General features: G+C 56.1%; 3 protein-coding genes across 10 annotated transcripts in view; all 3 read left to right on the top strand.

Annotated features, from left to right (window-relative positions):
* Positions 1–5,879, top strand: part of AKT2 (AKT serine/threonine kinase 2) — a 49,484-nt gene extending 43,605 nt beyond the window's left edge. For all 4 annotated transcript variants that reach the window (XM_018062407.1, XM_018062410.1, XM_018062408.1 and 1 more), the window contains exons 10-14: positions 382–510; positions 615–829; positions 1,333–1,420; positions 1,531–1,633; positions 2,665–5,879. In XM_018062407.1, the coding sequence (XP_017917896.1) occupies positions 382–510; positions 615–829; positions 1,333–1,420; positions 1,531–1,633; positions 2,665–2,744 (615 nt within the window). In that variant the 3' untranslated portion in view covers positions 2,745–5,879. The remainder of the gene's footprint in view (positions 1–381; positions 511–614; positions 830–1,332; positions 1,421–1,530; positions 1,634–2,664) is intronic.
* CNTD2 (cyclin N-terminal domain containing 2) lies at positions 3,294–13,763 on the top strand. The gene is made up of 8 exons (XM_018063176.1): positions 3,294–3,713; positions 4,279–4,392; positions 9,557–9,754; positions 11,365–11,520; positions 11,598–11,753; positions 12,342–12,500; positions 12,654–12,805; positions 13,526–13,763. Exons 1-8 carry the CDS (start codon positions 3,294–3,296, stop codon positions 13,689–13,691), a joined length of 1,521 nt encoding a protein of 506 aa, XP_017918665.1. The 3' UTR covers positions 13,692–13,763.
* Positions 12,715–18,619, top strand: TTC9B (tetratricopeptide repeat domain 9B). 5 transcript variants are annotated; one of them, XM_013971107.2, is made up of 6 exons: positions 12,715–12,805; positions 15,533–15,704; positions 15,876–15,941; positions 16,356–16,764; positions 17,331–17,513; positions 18,388–18,619. In XM_013971107.2, exons 3-6 carry the CDS (start codon positions 15,918–15,920, stop codon positions 18,495–18,497), a joined length of 726 nt encoding a protein of 241 aa, XP_013826561.2. In that variant the 5' UTR covers positions 12,715–12,805; positions 15,533–15,704; positions 15,876–15,917; the 3' UTR covers positions 18,498–18,619. The 5 variants fall into 5 exon arrangements, with proteins under 5 accessions (XP_013826561.2, XP_017917902.1, XP_017917901.1 ...); XM_018062413.1 differs by having other exon boundaries at positions 16,042–16,764; XM_018062411.1 differs by having other exon boundaries at positions 12,717–12,805; positions 15,596–15,704.

The raw sequence follows: 18,724 nt of genomic DNA, 5'->3' as shown, positions 1-18,724 counted from the left end.
CTTGACTTGGTGGAGGTTATACAGAGGCCCACTGAAGTGCCCGTTTGTGTTACGTTCAGGAAAAAATAGAGAGATAGTGTTCAGTGTTCCTCACGCCTGAAGTGTGACCACCACCGCCCACAGTAGGAGAAGCCGCTCGGGCAGGACCTGGCTCCCATCGCCCCCTGCCCTGTCTTGCCAGCCTCCCTGGGAGGTGTGACCAGCGGGCAGAGGGCCTGTGGGGGGAGGTGCTCTCTGACCCCTCCCCCCAGCACCCTGGCCCTGCCAACCCCCAGGCCACGACCCCCACCCCAGGGAAGGGCAGGGGCGTGTGGGGTTTCGGGGGTGGCAGGAAACCCTGAGATAAATGCTGTGTCCCTGACACGCTGACTTTTCCTGCAGCTGGAAAACCTCATGCTGGACAAGGACGGCCACATCAAGATCACCGACTTCGGCCTGTGCAAGGAGGGCATCAGCGACGGGGCCACCATGAAGACTTTCTGTGGGACACCTGAGTACCTGGCGCCCGAGGTGTCTGGGGCTGGAAGGCCAGGGGAGGCGGGGCCCCTCAGCCCGGGCCCGTGAGGGCCGGCCGCGGTTCCTTCGGCGGCCCCTCATTGCGCCTTCCTGCTCAGGTGCTGGAGGACAACGACTACGGCCGGGCGGTGGACTGGTGGGGGCTGGGCGTGGTCATGTACGAGATGATGTGTGGCCGCCTGCCCTTCTACAACCAGGATCACGAGCGCCTCTTCGAGCTCATCCTCATGGAAGAGATCCGCTTCCCGCGCACGCTCAGCCCCGAGGCCAAGTCCCTGCTTGCTGGGCTGCTTAAGAAGGACCCTAAGCAGAGGTGAGGGCTGGCCTCTACCCCGCGCAGCCCAGCCCAGCGCCGCCACTTCCCTCGGCCTGCAGGGGACAGCGTCCACAGGTGCACGCACCTGTGGAATGCTTGGTGTGTGCTGATTGACCGGCCCCATGGCTGGTACTTAGGGGCGCTCCCTTGGCCAAGCCTGTCCTTAGGCTCTGCCTGCCCTCCCTTGCTTCCCGGGGACGCTGAGGAACAGGGTGGCCGTGCCTGGCCTAGGGTGACAGAGCCAGGATGTGAGCGGCTGTCTGAGGAGCCCACCCTCTCAGCTTGCATCCCCGTCCCTGGGGCCAGGTTGGAATCTCCAGGTTCTGACCCTGGGCACAAGGACTCCCTCCCTGACCCCAGATCCCTCCTCTGTGAGGTGGTGGAGTGTCCCGGGATGTTAAAGGTGGAGTCGTTAGAGGTTATCAGGGCTCACACCGAAAGCCCGTCTCCCAGGACCCGGCTGCCCCGGGAAGTGGGTGCTCATGGCCGTCTCTGCCCAGGCTCGGCGGAGGGCCCAGCGACGCCAAGGAGGTCATGGAGCACAGGTTCTTCCTCAGTATCAACTGGCAGGACGTGGTCCAGAAGAAGGTGAGCCCCACTGCCTGCCTGCTCCCCACAGGAGCCCAGCCTCTCCCTGGTGACCTTGGCCGAGGCCTCCGCTCCTCAGGAACCTGAGGCTGGACTCTTCTTCTCCACAGCTCCTGCCACCCTTCAAGCCTCAGGTCACATCTGAGGTTGACACAAGGTACTTTGACGACGAGTTCACCGCCCAGTCCATCACAGTCACGCCCCCGGACCGCTGTGAGTGTCTGAGGCACCCCCTCCTGTGGGCCTGGCTTGGAAGCGGGGCTCGGGGGTTCTGCGCTTGACCCAGTTCTCCAGGAGGAAGTTCACAGGGCCCCCCTCCGTGTCTGGGCAGTTTACCCTGCAGTGAGCTCGCCAGGGCTCTCACTGTCAGCCCGCCTGTGGACCCAGTGAGGGCCACCAGGAGCCAGTGGCTGCAGCGCTCAGAGGGGGGAGTCTGGGCAGGAGACCCAGAGGAGTGGCCAGTGCCTGTCGTCGTCTCCTGCACCGCTCAGGGCTTTGGGGCTGCATGGATGGCTCCAATGATTCTGTAGCTGTTTTGAGTTCTTGCTGCCCCACCCCCCACCAGTGCTGGGCCGTGCTGGAGACACAGCAGTGATGAGACGGCCCTGGGCCCTGCCCTCAGGGAACTCAAACGTCCAGCTGGGGTGACACCCCACAGTGATCAGCTGATGGTGTTAGGAATACAGGTCTGGAGGAGCTCGGGGCAAGTGCCTGCCTCCTGGAGAAGGAGACAGGGCAGCTGAGTTCTTAGCAAAATGAATGGCACGCAGGACTCCAGAAACGGAAGCATTGCAGAGGTCAGAATAGAGCAGGGAAGGGTGAGCAGGAGAATCTTGGGGGCCACCTGGAAGAGTAAAGGGAGCCGGGAAAGGATTTGAGCAGAGGAGGAGAGGCCTTGGGAAGGTAACCCCGCCTTGGCTCCATGTGGAGGAAGGGTGGTTGAGGATGGGAGTGGTGCCCAGGGCAGGCGACAGGAGCACAGAGGTCTGGGCGAGACCCTGGTGTGACCGAGTCAGAGGAGCTGGGGGGATGCTCGGGAGGCTGGGTGAGCAGGCCGGGGTCCCGGCCCGGCGGTGGGGCTGTGCCTGAGAGGGAGGGAGGCCACTAAGCCTCGGTCCGCAGCTGCATGCTCAGTCTCTGGGGTTTACGCTGTGGCCTGGCTGCAGCCCTGCCAGGGGCTGGCCGGGGGGCCTGGGCCCTCTCCTGGTCAGCTCTCCCCCATCTACGTCCACCGACCCCCACAGATGACAGCCTGGGCTCACTGGAGCTGGACCAGCGGACGCACTTCCCCCAGTTCTCCTATTCGGCCAGCATCCGAGAGTGAGCAGCCGCCCGCCGCCGCCATGGGACGCACGCAGGCTGCTGCCATCACCGCCGGGGGCTTTTTCTTTTCTTTTTTTTTTCAACTTTTTATTTTGCCTTTTTTGTTTGTGTCCCCATCCCTCACCTGCTCCCCCTCATTTCCAGTTTTCCCCTCAGCCCTCCTCACCTCAGCGGTCCTCGCGGCCCTGCCTCCAGGATCCCGTCCTGCCCTCACCTTTGTTACAGACCAGGACTCGGGAGCCTCTCCTCTGCCTGCCCAGGACCAGGCCTTTGGGCAGTGGGAGAGATTCCGGTTTTTAATCGACATAAAGCCCCCGTGAGGGGTGAAGCATGGAGCCGCGGGGCCCGCGGGCAGCCCGCCTCCGCGCAGCTGCCCCTGTCAGAGGCTGCCTTCCTGGCCCTGTCGTCAGGCTCCGAGTGGCCTGGCGGGGGCAGTCCGGCCCCCTCCTCCCGTGGGGGTGAAAAAGCAATAATGTCCAGGGACCGGGGGTAGGGGAGTAGCACGGGCCTGTGGAGGCTGTGTGCAGGATCGGGGTCCGGGCGCCCTCGCATGGACGGCCCGCTCTCCCCTCGGGGAACCCGCAGCGGGCGCGGCCGCCTGGCCGTCTCCCCTGCCCCCTCAGCTGCTCTCCTGACCCTGTGGATGAGGCAGGAGGAACACGAGGGGGCTAGCCTCCCCAGCCACCAGCCCCGTGCCTTACCAGGGCTTCCTTCCGGCCGGCCTTACCTCCCGCTGGAGCCCAGGCCCGGCCCCAGCCCCTTCCGAGGATGGGGGCCGGGGTCTCCCCCTTCTCTCTGCTTGGAGCGGAGGGGCACCAGCCTCGGCTGTTACACATCTTGCACCGAGACAGTATTGGGCCCGCCCGGCGGACTTGGGTTCGGGGGGGGTGGGCTGGGGGTCTGGAACGTGCCGAGGGAGGGCCCCCTGGCGCTCTTCCGCTCTCTGGGCCTCACGTTCTGCAGCCTTAAGGTGAACGCGTCAGTGCTGTGGGCACTCGCGTGTGTGCCTCAGACTGTGTCTGTCTGTGGGCGTCCCTGTGCATCTGGGGTGCAGATGCACGTGGCGTGTGTGTGTGGGTGTGTGCGTGTGTGTGGTGTGAGTGGGCTCGGGCCCCACCCCTGGCTCAAGCACTTCATCCCGAGGGGGAGGGGCGCTGGCCTAGCAGGGGAGCCTCGCCTGGGGCCCACTTGTTGCCCTGCCCCCCTGCCTCCCAGCATCTCTGGGTGTTTGGACTTTAGTTTTTGTGGTTTTGCTCTCCCCACCCCACCTCCTGTAGGTAGTTCACAGAGAGACCTTCTGGGGTGGGGCGGGGGTGGGTTTGGGTGGGTGGGGTTCTTTTTTCCCGTGTGTGTATGTCGTTAATCTGACAATTCTTCCTTCTCCCCACTGGCCTGTCCCCATCTCCTCATATTTGTACGGTACAAGCAATAAAGACCCTCATTTCAGACTGGGGCCCACCACCCCGGCCTTTCCTTGCTTCCCGAGTCCAGCCCCTGGCACCGGCTGCCTCCTGCTCCCATTGCTCTGGTCACAGGGCCTGTGGAGCCACAAGGTGGGGAAGCTGGTAGAGGAGGTACCTGGGGTGCTTAAGCGCAGGTTGGAGGGTGGAGGTTACTTCAGCGGGAAGCTGGTGAAGAGTCTGTGGAAGGTGCCTGGACTGGGGGTACAGTGGACAGAGACCATTCTGGTCCCCCAGGAACTGCTTAGGCAAAAAGAGGCGGAGTGGAGAGATGGGTGAAGTGCTGGGCCCTGGGAGCGAGTGTGGGAGGGAGTGGACTCATTTCCTAGAGGGGGGCACTGCCTGCACACACCTTCTCATTTATGGCCCCCAGTTCCGATAAAAGTGAAGTCACTCAGTCTTGTCCGACTCCCTGTGGCCCCATGGACTGTAGCCCACCAGGTTCTCCATCCGTGGGATTTTCCAGGCAGCAGTGCTGGAGTGGGTTGCTATTTTCTTCTCCAGGGGCTCTTACTGAGCCAGGAATCGAACCCACGTCTCCCACATTGTAGGCAGACCTTTACCGTCTGAGCCACCAGGGAAGTCATTTTTCCAATACAAAGCCGTTAGAGGATCAGTGGGATGTGTGGTGGCTGTCAGCCGGGGCCACCTCGGATGGGTTCATAACCCTCAGGGCTCTGCGCCCCTCTTGACGCCTGGCCTTTTAATCCTGGGGCTCCCATGCTTGAATCGTTCCTCACAGGCCCTGGGCCAGGGCTGCCCCGGCTGAGCCCTGGCACGGGTGAGTTTAATGTCAGATTTTCCCAGACGGTGTTGGCCTTCACACACCTGGAGTCTCTGAGGTTGTAAATGAGGGTAGAGAAAAAAATCAGATCCTACAACAAAAGCTCAGAGATTCTGTTTTCTAATTTTATATGAATGTTATTGAACTATAAAAGTGTGTCCATACGAGAAATGGCAGAGAGGCTTACAAAGAGAAGTCTTTTGATAGCAACTACACTCTGATAAAAAGGATATTTTTTTTTAATAAGGCCTTCTGGTGCAGCCGCTGGAGATGACCAGTGCTGGGTCTTGTCACACTGTCTACCTCAGCCGGTTAGCACTTGTCTGGTGTCCATGGACGGGCTCCCAGAGGCTGCTCAGCTGCCGCCCTCCGTTGAACAAATCCCCTTAGACGTAATGGTGGTGCTTATTTCACTGGCAGGACTTTTCCCAAAGCGTTTTAGAGGGAAGAGTTGTAATAAGATTTCATCAGTTATGAAAATTAATTTTTGAATAGGTTGATCTTTTGTCACGTGCGTATAGACCGTTTCACGAGTTCTGGGAAAGGAGGAGGAAAATCCGAACCACCCCTGGCCTTGAGCACTTGAGCAGTCATTCTGGCCCTCACGTCACCCCTGTGTCTGTGACGTCAAGCCGCTGGGTTCCATCCTGCCAGTGTACCAGCACCCGCAGGCCACGCCGGGTCACTGGTGGAAACGAGATCCTTTCTCAGCTCCTGTTTTGCATCTGAGGGACTCCTTGTGGGCAGTGCTGTCACTCCTCCAGCCGCTTCACAAACTCTTCTCCAGGTGGAGGCGCCTCAGCTGGCTCGGCTGCCTCCCGATGACAAACACTTGGTCTCCAGTTTGCTTGCTGCTGTCAGCAGTAATGTAATAAACCTCAGTGTAACAAGCCATCTTACTGCGCTTGTGCTTTTTAAATTTTTGAGGCCTAAATTCTAGAGTTGCTGTACTTTAATACATGTCAGATAGCTTTTCCCCAAAGCGTAGCAGTTCAAGTATTTTAAACTTTAATTTTGAAGTAACTGCAGGTCCTTTGAAGACTTTTGAAACTTTCAAAATTACCACAGTGATTCTACGACTGGAGTAGGAGATGTTCAAGATTAATTCAGAGCATCTTGTGCTGGAACGTAAGGACCTGCTGAAACCAAAACCTCACTGATGGGGCATGTGAAGGGGCACGGGAGCCAAGGGGGAAGATCCCCCAGTGGCCACAACTGAAAGCAATTTGAGCAACAATAAATTGCATAATACTGGGTTACACCCAAGGGGTAAAATAAATGAGTTTGTGCTGATGGAAATGGTGGGAAGAGACATACCTGCACAGACTTACAGATAATTTCTGTAAACACTCTGCCTTCAAGGAGGGGAAACATGATACCGCCCCCTCCCCCACCCCGCCCCCGAATTCCTCTGATGTGGGCTGCAAAGACACTCCACAAAGTACAGTGTGAAAAGTGAGGGAAGGCAACTTTTCAGTGGAGAAAGTGAAGCTATGTCAGCCAGGTGATCAAGGTCAACACAGTGGTGGATCATGTGGGCTGTGTGTGCCTTTGGTAGGCGATTAGAATGTTACTTTACCCCTGGGCTCTTCCTCCCTAAAACGCATACTCTCGATCTAATAGAAAATAGCCACCAGAAAAATTCCAATTGAGGGATGTTCTGCAAAAGACCTGACTATGGGTTCTTAGCTGTCAAGTTTCCAAAAAAGAAAGCCTAAGAAGCTGTCAACCAAAAGAAGCCAGTGGGGTCCTAGGACAGTGAAGACACTAGGTAAAAATTCAGGAAGTCTGAAGAGTGTGTGGGTTTGATAATACTGTATCCATATTGGCTTACTAAATTGTGATAAACAGACCACACTAGAGTATTCATAGGGGAAAGTGGGTATGGGGTATATGGGAACTCTGTCCTCTTTACAACTTTCCATGAATCTCCAAAGTTTTATTTTTTTAAAAACTTATATGTCTGTCCCCATACCAGAACATTCTCTTAACCACAGTCCAGTTACCAAAGTTCAGAAGTTAACAATGAGATGCTTTTCTCTTGGACCTTAATCAGATTTTCATTAATGATCACATTAGGGTCCCTGAATACAAAAAAAAGGAAGTCCCAGCTAACGACTCAATCCACACGTAACATGCCGCATTTCCATCCTCTGATGCTTACACGACGGTTATTTTGCAGCGTGGCCGTGCTCAGGCGCAGTCGCGGCTGACTCTGCGGCCCCGTGGACTGTGGCCCGCCAGCCTCCTCTGTCCATGGGATCCCCCAGGCAAGAATACTGGAGTGTGGTTGCCATGCCCTCCTCCAGGGGATCTTCCCCACCCAGGGATAGAACCTGTCTCCTGCATTACAGGCAAATGCTTTATCCACTGAGCCACCTGGGAAGCCCGGTTATTTTGCAGAATGCTTTTTGATCAGGGTTTTTTGCCTGGTGTTTCTTTGTGGTTATATGTAAGCTGTTTTTGAAAGAACTTCCTTGAAATGAGGTGCCCTTCTGGGTGTATCCTATCAGGAGGTACACAGGCAGTCTGTTCTGTTTCTGATGACCGGACTCCTCAGTTACGATGTCTGTCAGATTTCGCCCCTGTAAAGCTGCTACTTTCCCCTTGTAGTAATTTTGTTACAGCATTTTATTGTGCTTCACAGAGACTGCATTTTTTTTTAAACAAATCGAAGGTTTGTGGCAACCCTGTTTTCAGATGATAGCATTTTTTTAAATAAAGTATTTTAAAATTAAGGTATGCACATTTTTTCTTTAGATATAATACTGTTGCACACAACAGACTGCAATAGTGTACACAACTTTTACATACACTGGGAAACCAAAATTTGTGTGACTCACTTTATTGCAGTATTTGCTTTACTGAGGTGGTCTGGAACCAAACCTGCACTACCTCTGAGGTCTGCCTCCCACTGCGTAGAGGTCCTCTGAGCATATACATATCCAGGTTCTCATCTGGTTCAGGTAGAGGAATGGCAAGTGCAAAGGTCCTGAGGCAGGCAGGTGTCTGATGTGTTTGGGGAACATAAAGACAGTGTCTCAAGGAGTGAAGACCTAGAAAAAGTAGAAGAAAATGAGGTTAAACAGGTAACAATGGGCCAGAAAGACCTTGGGCCCATGGTAAGATGTTTGAGTTTCAAGTATGACAGGAAGCCACTGGTCCAGCATCTCACACTGCTCACTTTTCCCACCTCAACGACCTCTCAGTGCCTGAAAATAAGCAAGCTCTCCTGCCTCAGGGTCTTTGCTCATGCCTCCCCCGAAACCAACCCCCCTCCCCCCGGCAACGACACACACACCTGGAACATTCTCTCCTCTATCTGCATTTCTGGCTGCTCTGACAGGTGTCAGTTTCAACATAACCTCAGAGAGGGCCTCCTGTCCACTCATTCATTCAGCAAATATTTACGTGCTGACACTGGCAAGCCTCCTGGAGGCACTGAGAATACAGCAATGAGAAAACTAGAGAGGCCCTGCCTTCATGGGGTTCACAGTCCAGCCAGGAGGCAGACAATAAATAAGGCAGTAAGTGCTAAGGTAAGAGGACGTGCATAGAATGGGAGCAGGAAGTGCTCAGGATGTCAATTTTTCATGGAGAAGGAAGTATCTGAGGAAACTGCAGGAAGTGAAGGATCTCTGAGGGAGGAGGTTCCAGGCAGGGAACAGCCAGTGCAAAGGCCCTGAGGTAGAACTGTGCCTGGTGTGGGTGAGGCTGAGCCAGGAAGCCAGTGTGATGGGAGAGGAGTGAGTGAGGGGGATAGGAGATGGGCTCAAAGGTATGTTTGGGGGTGGGAAGATAATAGGGCCTCTTGGACTTTGAACTTGAGGGCTATGGGAGCCCACAATGTTTTGAACAGAGGCAGAGCATGATCTGATGTATTAGGGGTCACAGCGTCATTTCCAGCTGCACAGTGGGTGGTGATTGTGGAGGGCAGCTACAGGAAGAGCAGTGAAGAGGCCGCTGCACTAACCGAGCCAGATCGCCGGTGACTCGTGAGGATCAGCTACCCTGGAAGCTGTTTGGTAAAGGCAGCGACCACGGGCTCATCCCTGAATACCCACCACAGGGGACAGAGGCCTTCTATCAATACTTGTTACATGATTTTATAGCTCCCTTGCCTTGAGCCTTTAAGGTTTTGATCCCTGTGCTGGACATTTAACAATCTTACAAATTCCTCAGGACCACTGTGTTGGATAAGTTTTGAAATCCCTGCTGTATCGCTGAGGAGAGTGAGGCTCACAGGGCCTGCTTCTGACCATAGTAAGTAGCAGAAAGAAGGTTTGAGCCATCTGCCTGACCTAGAGAGTTTGGATGGGGCAGAGACAGCCTGTGTAGCATTTTGTCTTTGCCTCTGCACCTGCCCAGGTGAACCGTGCTCAGCACGCATGCGCCCACGCGCATTTAAAGCACCTGTCGCGGGTCCTCCGTTCCAGCAGGAAGAGGCGAGCGCTCAGCTTGACCCTTGACGCCAGCCCGAAGGATGCTGGTGAGATACAGGAGCCAGGTTCCCGCCTCTCGGCTTGGGCCTCTCTCCAGGCTTTTGACCCCAGCCCCTCTCCCTTGCAGAGTCCAAACGCCTGCCTCGACCCAGAGCCTCAGAGCACCTCAATTCCTGACAGCGTCCTGGCGGGCAGGAGCGTCTCCCCAGGACGCCTGGAGAGGCCCCCGGGGCCTTGCGCGCCGCCGGGGCTGGAGGAGGCTCTGAGTGCGCTGGGGCTGGAGGGAGAACGTGAGTACGCCAGGGACATCTTCGCCGAAGTCATGGTGAGTGGGGTTGGGGTGGGGTGGGGGGACATCCGTGGGCCAGCGGGCTTTGGGCAACTCTAACGCTTCCCACATCCCTGGAGGGCAGCAGAGGTGGACGTTCGGGTTGGAGGAAGCCAAAGCTGACTCTCTCACCCAACATCCACTCAACAAGTCTTTCCTAACTCCCACCTCACGAGCCTCTCACGTCACTTCCCGCTGACTTCGCAGCCTTTACACTGCTGCCGCCCACCACTTGGCCTTTCTCTCGTGCACTGTACCTGTGTGGAATGCCCTTCCCAGCCTCCCCAGCTGTCTGCAGCCCCTCCCTTGGTACTGCATAGTCTCTCACGTTGGAGAAGGCAATGGCACCCCACTCCAGTGCTCTTGCCTGGAAAACCCCATGGGCAGAGGAGCCTAGAAGGCTGCAGTCCATGAGGTCGCTACGAGTTGGACACGACTGAGCGACTTCACTTTTTTCACTTTCATGCATTGGAGGAGGAAATGGCAACCCACTCCAGTGTTCTTGCCTGGAGAATCCCAGGGATGGGGGAGCCTGGTGGGCTGCCGTCTTGGGGTCGCACAGAGTCGGACATGACTGAAGCGACTGAGCAGCAGCAGTCTCTCACACTGACCCACTTATCAATTATTTGGTGAGTCATTAGCAAATGTTTCTGAGCATGTTCTAGGGACTGGGGATGCCGTGATGGACACCACGAGACAGTCTGCCTCAATGAGCAGAGACAAACAAGCAAATGTAGGCAATAATTTCAGAAGGGCCACAAAAACCAAAACACAGACTATGGTTGTCCACAGATACTGTCTGAGACAGGCATTGCCAGAAGAAATACTGAAGGGATGCGTTTATTTCACATCTTGTGAGCATTTCTCCCATGCCAGGGTCTCTGTTAGGAACCAAGATACAGATGTGATCTGGACAGAAATCCCTGCCCTGCTGACAGTCTAGTGGGGCAAAAAGGCAAGACTTTGAAGTAAACACCAGATATCTCCAGGCTGAAAATACCATGAGGAAAATAAAGCAATGAGATAGAGATGATAGGGTGCACGGAAAAGTATAGAAAAAGTTGGGGAAATTTTAGCTGAGACTGGAAGGACTGAGAAGTCAGAAACGCAAGGAGTGGGGAATGACCATTTCAGCTGGCACATAGATGCCGAGGGCCTGAGGTAGGAACGAGGTTGGGATAGTCCAGGACCAAAAGAAGTGCAGGTTTTGGCAGCAGAGAGGGGATAGGTGATGCTGGAGCAGGGCCGGAGTCTGAGGGCAATTAGGATTTTCTCTTAAGGGTACTGAAAGCCACGGAAGGGGTTGTAAGCTGGGGAGTTCCTTGGTCAGATTTATACTTTAGAAAGACCCTCTGGGTGCTCTGAGGAGGATGGGTTGAGGGTTGGTGACTAAGACTGGAGTCTGGGAACCCAGGATAAGATGCTCAGTAATGAAGTCCTGTGGCCTTGGGGCTAAACTGGAGAGCTGGAAAGTGAGGCGTCCAGAACAAAGTCCAGGGTTCTAGATGGGGACACCCAAGAGGAGCGTATTCGGAAGAGATGTTGGAGGCCAGTTTGTATGTGGCACTCGTGACGTCAAACTGATGCGAGGAGACTGAGGCACCCAGGGCTGGACTCCGGGAGGGAAGCCAGGCACAGGTGTGGAGACTGAAGCCGTCCTTGCCCGACCGCAGGTGTGCCGCGCGCTGCCCCGGAGGGCCCTGCCCCGCACCGTGACCCCAGAGATGCGCGCGCTAGTGGTGGACTGGCTGGTTCAGGTGCACGTACGTAACTGGGAGGGGCCAAGGAGGGGCCTGCGTAGCAGTCTTGAACCTTGGTGCTCACTCGCTCCCCTCCCCAGGAGTACCTGGGTCTGGCGGGGGACACGCTCTACCTGGCCGTGCACCTGCTTGATTCCTACTTGCGCGCGAGCCGAGTGCGCCTACACCGCCTGCAGCTGCTGGGCATGGCCTGCCTGTTCTTGGCGTGCAAAGTGGAAGAGTGCGTGCTTCCCGAGGTACTTCCGGGGCGGGGCTTGGGAGGGTGGAGCCATTCCTGCCCGCCTCACAGATTAAATGTCTAGTGTGTGCCAAGCAAGCGCTTTACCTAGTCTTGGAATCCCAGCATGTCTCTATGTGGTAGAGGCTACCAATGTGTCCTTTTAACAGAAGAAGAGACTGAGGCCCAGAGAGAGGAAGACATTTGCCAGAAGACAAGCACTTGGGACTTGGACTCAGTCTTGAGTAGTTATAGTCGCTGTAGTCCTTCTTGAGTATAGTTAACGTGCATGAACGCAGTGCCTTACCAGGACTGCCTGGTGAAGTAGGAAGTCATATCTCCGTTTTATGTGAAGACACTGAATCTCAGAGAGCTTCACTGGATGTCCATGTCAGACAGTGAGTAAACGGTAGGGTTTGAGGTCAGGAACTATCTGGCTGTGAAGCCTCTGCTTTCCGTGACTTCCAGACAGCAAATCAATGGCCCCATTTTACAGACCAGGAAACTGAGGCCCAGAAAGGGGATTGAAACGATCCCAGGCGCTCAAGTCCAGGGAGTAACGAGCTAGGGTCGAAGATTTCCCCACCTCTTTTCCCCCAATTCCCAGCCCTCCTCCCTCTGTCTCCTGGGCGCTGGCTCCTTCTCGCGGGCCGAGCTTCTGCGCGCGGAGCGCCGCATCTTGAGCCGCTTGGATTTCCGGCTGCACCACCCGGGCCCGCTACTTTGCCTCGGGTTGCTTGCTGCTCTGGCCCGGAGCGGCCCCCAGGTGCAAGGGGCAGGAGCGCGGCGCGGCCTCTTGGGTCGGGGCATGGCTTGTGCGGGTGGGCGTGGCCTCGCGGGTAGGGGTGTGGCCTGTGCGGGCGTGGCGCGGCCTCGCGAGTAGGGGCGTGCCCTGACACGCTACCCGCGGAAACGGCAGGTGTTGCTTCTCGCCACTTACTTCTTGGAGCTGTCTCTGCTAGAGGCCGAAGCCGCAGGGTGGGAGCCGGGTCGCCGTGCAGCTGCGGCGCTGAGCCTGGCTCACCGAGTGCTCGAGGGAGCAGGTTCCGGGCCTGAGCCGGCGCTTTACAGGTATGGCCTCTGTGAAGGGTCTCTGTGGCTGCAGGGCCTACCTTCTTTGTCGCCGTCTTTACCGTCTCAGAGAATATGAGTCAATTATGTGGGGGCGGGGCTAGACTTGTTTCCTGAGTGCGAGAGAGAATGGGGTGACTGCCTAGTCTGGGTGGGGTCCCATTTGCTTTTCTCTGGAGGTGTCTCAGAGAATGGGGTGTTTGTACAGATTTGGGGACCCTTAACTTTGTCCTAGGGTGAAAAATAGGATTTCCTCAGGCCCAGAAGATGCTCTAACTGCATTCCAGAGTTGCGAATGAGGGGTCTGCAAACCTCGAGTTCCCCATCTCCTGGCCGCGAATGCGATGACCCTTTAGCTGCTCGAACCACCTCATCTTGTTAACTGTGCCACCGCGGGGCAGAGTGATCATCTTTTCCTCCAGTCTGTGCCCCTAGGGTAGAGCTGGATGTCTGTCTGTCCACCCTCAGCCCCTACTCCTTCCCTCTCCGCGGGTGCTGACTCTCCCATAGCCGCGCCCTGAGGGCAGAACAGAGGGTCCGCCCCTCGGCGCCCTCCAGTCGCTCTGGAGGATGGGTGGCGTGTCTGACCCCGAGAGAGCGCCTGAGCAGCCCCGGGGACCCAAGTCAGCTTGTCTTCTCAGCCTCAAAATCCGAGGACAGGTGGTGTCCTGTCCCCCGCTATTCTTGCCCCACCTCCGTTTCTCCTTCTCTCCGCCGCAGCCGAGCGGAGCTGGGCCCGCTCGAGCCGTGCATGGTCCGCGCTGCGCTCCGAGGCCCCGCGCCCGGCCGCGCCGCCGTCTTCCTCAAGTACGCGCGGCCCCAGCGCCAGGGCACCAGCCTCGCCGCCGCCTGCCTGCTCCGCCACTCCCCACCGGGGCCTCCCTGAGCCCGGAGACCCCAGCAAAAAAGACTCTTCTTGTGCGTCGGTTTCCCACTTCAATAAAAAAGTTTTTATTCCGAGCGCTCTCTATCCTCAGTGGTCAAATTCTGGCCCTGCTCTAATTTTTGATTGGCCACTTCCGGGCCTCCCACTCACCTGATTGGATGTTCTCACGCTGGAGACAAGATGAGAATTCTGGATTACGCCGCCAGGGGGCACTGGCGGGCTTCCACAAGCACCGCTGAGCTGGGGAAAAACTCGGATCTCAAACGCAAATACTTGGGGAAATTAGAGACGCTGAGAGGAAAATAGCAACGCGGGCTAATGAACCTTGGTCTCCCGGTTGGGGAGAAACTAGGAAGGACGACTGTGAGGAACTGAGAATGCCTTTCCTAGTCATGAAGAATGTCACCTTCATGGTGCCAGGTTTTCAGATTTCGTTCGTAAGGGAAGTTGAAAATCTGCGATTCCATAAATATCTCTGCTTTTATATGTTGGCAACTAATTCAGTATTTTTAACGGTTGCATAAATCCAACACATCACATATACTGGCTTGCGAGGGTCATCAGTTTGTGATCGTATGGGCCTTGGATAGCAAGAGTTTGTTAAATGCGGTCTGGTTTATTTAACATCTGAAGTGCCACAGTGTCAGTGGTATAATTATAGTACCGACCTCATGGTGGTGTGATGAGGACGTGAGTTAACATAAACATGAAGCTTTAGGACCGTGCCTGACACCTCGTAGGTACTGTGGAAGTGCTAGCACTGCATCTTAGCAGAACTGTGAGCTAGTACCGTTGTCCCCTCTTTCTACTGAGCCTGTAGCACTCAGACATTAGTAGGTTTGCTCAGAAAATAGTTGCTATGAATCAGTGGGTTTCCACATTTTCAATTAAAAACATGTCTGAGGTGCAGAAAGGTGACTGATGCTGTTCTGGAATATAGTCCCGGGAATGTTAGACTCTTAACTAAGCCTAGGTTTGGAGGTGCTGAGAGGAAGTTTTCACCACTGGGGTGTTCACGTTTGGAGGATCAGGGAGCGACTCAGACAATAAAATATAGAAATGCAGTTGGAATGAGAGGTGTCATGTTCAGGTGTGGGTCTGTTGGGTGGGAACTGCCGTGGGAGGGGGAGGGGACAGTGGAAATGCAGGGTTGATGCTTGGGAATGAGACCCAGGCTAGGGTCTTGGTGGGGGTGGTAATGGTGCTATACATAGTTACTCATTCATTCATTTATTCCACAACTATTCATGAATGTGCCAGGAGTTCCATGGTGCTCCAGTGGTTAAGAATCCACCTTACATTGCAGGCAATGCCAAGTCGACCCCTGGTCGGGGAACTAAGATCCCTCATGCCTAAAAGCAACTATACCCACACACTGCAACTAGAGAGTCCATGCACCGTAAGGAAACATCCTGCATGCTGCAACTAAGACCCAATGGAGCCAAATAAAATAAGTGAAACTAGTTTATGTGGACGATGACTCCGAGTCAGGCACTTACAATCATATATCTCACAGTCTCAAGAATGATAAGGAACACTGGCTGCTATTTGGTCATTACTGTACCACATGCTTTACCTACATAACACGATTCAGCTCCTGCAGCTGCTTGGGAGGTAAGCTCACTTGCTACCCCCATGTTACACACAAGGAAGGTGGAGGAAGACCGAGGAGCTTACTCAAGGTCTCAGCACTAAGCGGCTAAGGAGGGTTGCAGGACAATCATTCACTCTTTTTCTCTTGAAAATCTCTCGTGTGTTTCTTGCTCTGTGCATTTTTTATTACTGTGACCCTCATGCTGCGCTGTCACTTGACTGCTTTCTTGCTGTCTCGTTCTACCCAGACAGTGAGCTAGCTGAGGGAAAGAAGCAGATCTCTCTGTTCATCGAGTTCTCCCCTCCTTCAGGAAGTCTTCACTCACCATCTCAGCCCATGCCGGGTGTGCCTCCTGTGGATCTGCAGAGCTTGTTGTGTTTCCCCCATTGCAGCCTGGCCCCTCTGCCTCTACCTCTCAGGTTAGCCCACTCTGGACTGCCACTGTCTGATCACTGGTCTGTCTCCCCACTTGCCAAGGAACCCAGTGAGGGTAGACTCTGAGGTGCTCTCAGTCCCTCCTATGTCCCAGCATCACCCAGTCCCAGAATTGGGCACAGAAAGATATCAGTCAATATTTGTTTGTTGCATAGATAAACGAGTGTGTTCCACATTTGGTATCATAGCCCTGTGTCATGGATGAGGATACAGAATCACAGGTAATTTGGGTGATTTGTCCAAGTCAACAACTAGTGAGAAAATAAGCAGGAATTTGGGCAGCTTGAATCCATGGCCTGTGTTCTTATCCAACTATGCCAGATGCCTACCGGTCTGAAAACCAGCTTTCCATGAGGTTATCTTCCTGCTCTTTCCCCCAGACTTGTTCCTTCCTCCTAGAAAGGTTCGGGAGCTCTGGGCATAGGGGAGGAGAGCAAGCAGCAGGGTGGGGAAGGTAAGAGGAGTGGGAAGAAGGGTTTTGAAGAGAGTGGGGTTTTGAGGGGTTTCTCTAGACCCATAGGGGGCAGCCGGAGTCGGCTGTCGGAGGTGCGGGGGCGGAGAAAGGGTGGGGACCAGCCCCGCGGGGGGCGATGCGGTAGCTGCAGCGGCGGCCGCAGGAGTTTCCCACAATGCAGCGCGGCGCGCTGTCCCCGGTGCTGATGCTCAGCGCTGCCCCGGAGCCTCCGCCGCGCCCGCCTCCCGCCCTTTCCCCGCCGGGCCCCAGCCCCCGCCATGGATCGGCCCGGTCCAGTCCTACCCCAGAAGCGTCGGGAGCCCTGGGTGCGGCGCTCGACAGCAGCCTGCGGGCCGCCGTGGCGTTTAAGGCGGAGGGTCAGCGCTGCTACCGGGAGAAGAAGTTCCGGGAAGCCATCGGCAAGTATCATCGAGCGCTACTGCAGCTGAAGGCGGCGCAGGGAGCCCGCCCTGGAGGCCTGCCCGCCCCCACCCCCGGGCCCGCCACCAGCCCCGGGCCAGCCCGCCTCAGCGAGGAGCAGCGGCGCCTGGTGGAGAACACAGAGGTGGAATGTTACGACTCTCTCACGGGTACGGCCGTCGGGGAGCGCAGAGGGTGCCTATGTGAGAGGGGCGGGACGTGAGAGGTACTCCTCAAGCCTTGGGGTTGGGGCTGGAGGCTTGAAGGCGTTAGGGCTGGGGTCTGTGAGATGGGGGAAGAACTAAAAACTTGATTAGGGAGAGGTGTTGGGAGTCTAGGGATGGAAGGAGCTGGGATGCAGGAAATGGGCTTTGGGCTGCCACCTGCGAATCTCAGGTGAGAAAAACTTACCCTGGAGGAGTCATTCAAGGGCCCATCCCTCACCATCTCTGAGATCGCCCTTAGTACTCTCCCTAACAGACACCTCTCAGCTAAGGAAGCTCCGAGAGCCCCGCTGTGTGTTTTTCGCGCCCTCTAGCGGCGGCGCAGATTGATTCTGTCTTGATTGGTCAGAAGCTTGGCGTTTCCTGGTGGCCGGAGCAAGCCTGTAGGCTGGGCTCCGCCGTCTGAAACGGAAGGGATTGATTCTCTGGAGCCTGAAGGCCAGGCTCCTCGCGATCAGCCGAGGCCTCAGTGTCGACAGGCTGTGAGAGCACCGGTTGCGGTGCTCCCGCAGCCTGCCTCCTGCAGTCGGAGCTGGTGAACTATGAGCGGGTGCGCGAGTACTGCCTCAAGGTGCTGGAGAAGCAGCAGGGCAACTTCAAGGCTACCTACCGCGCCGGCATTGCCTTCTACCACCTGGGCGACTATGCACGCGCCTTGCGCTACCTGCAGGAGGCCCGCAGCCGGGAGCCCACAGGTGGGTGGGAGCGGGTGGGAGCAAGTGAGGGTGGGAGAGAGGAGGAAACACGGGAAGGAGCATGAGGGCAGAGCGGCTTCAGCGAGTGCTGTGCCCCCTACCCCACGCCCACTCTTTACCCATCTACTCCTCACACATACACTCATCCACTCACCTGCCAGTGATTCATGTCCACTCACCTGTCGTCCCTGGCATTCCCTCAACCACCTCTCAGCTCTTTGGCCATTAACCCACACTGATACCTTCTGTTCACCTATTTAGTCACTTTCCTGGCCACTCACAACCTCTGCCCCCGGCCCCTCCACCGCGCGCCTCCATCTCCATTTACCTATCCCCCCTCAAACCCATTCACCTACTCACTAACCCATTCACACACTCACCTATTCATTCACCTTTCCTGGCAATGCCAGAAAATTAGCAGGGGGAGGGGTTGGCAGACATGGAGGCTTGTTCCTTGCCCAATGGGAGATCATAGGGTGTGTGTGTGGGTGGAGGAGGCAGAAGACTCAGTTCTGTGTTAATAACCAGTGAAGTAGGAGCACAACAGGTGCATGGCCCAGGGTGTGAGGAGAGTTTTCCTCTAAGGGCTTTGGAGAGAACACACTTCCTCCAGTGTTGCTGGAGGGTGAGAAGTGCGACAGGAGTCTCTGAGCGCAGGCGTGCCTGGCTGAAGGCATGGCAGATACAAAAGTATGGAGGTGTGACACGTCCTGCTCTGCCTGCTTGGCTGGGCTTTGTGAGAAGGGCTCTGGCGACACAGGCTGTGTGGGGGAGCCAGTGGAGGATGGGGACCATGACGTATGAGTCAAGGTGGTGCGGATGTCACCTGCTGCCCCAGGACACACAGATAATGCCTTGCCCACCTCTCCTGCAGACACCAACGTCCTGCGCTACATCCAGCTGACTCAGCTCAAGATGAACCGCTGCAGCCTCCAGCGGGAAGACAGTGGGGCCGGGCCTGGGACTCGGGACGTCGTTGGCTGAGGCCAACCTGGGGGAGTGTCCCTACTCCCCCCTTCCCCATCCCACCTCACCTGACCGTGTAATTTCCCCTGACTCATTCATACCGAGTTCTCTGGTAAAGCACTCATCACTGGTGACCATAACTTCTTTGTGTGGTATTCTTGTGGGGCCTAGGCTACACCCCCTGGACTCAGAAATCCAGAGAGGCCCGGGACGGAGCATGGGGGGTGCTGGGCCACTGGGGATGA

This window comes from Capra hircus, chromosome 18, assembly GCF_001704415.2.
Source record: "Capra hircus breed San Clemente chromosome 18, ASM170441v1, whole genome shotgun sequence".
In the NCBI taxonomy this organism is placed as follows: domain Eukaryota; kingdom Metazoa; phylum Chordata; class Mammalia; order Artiodactyla; family Bovidae; genus Capra; species Capra hircus.
Note: the sequence above shows the minus strand (reverse complement) of the source record. Positions and strands in the feature narration are given on the sequence as shown.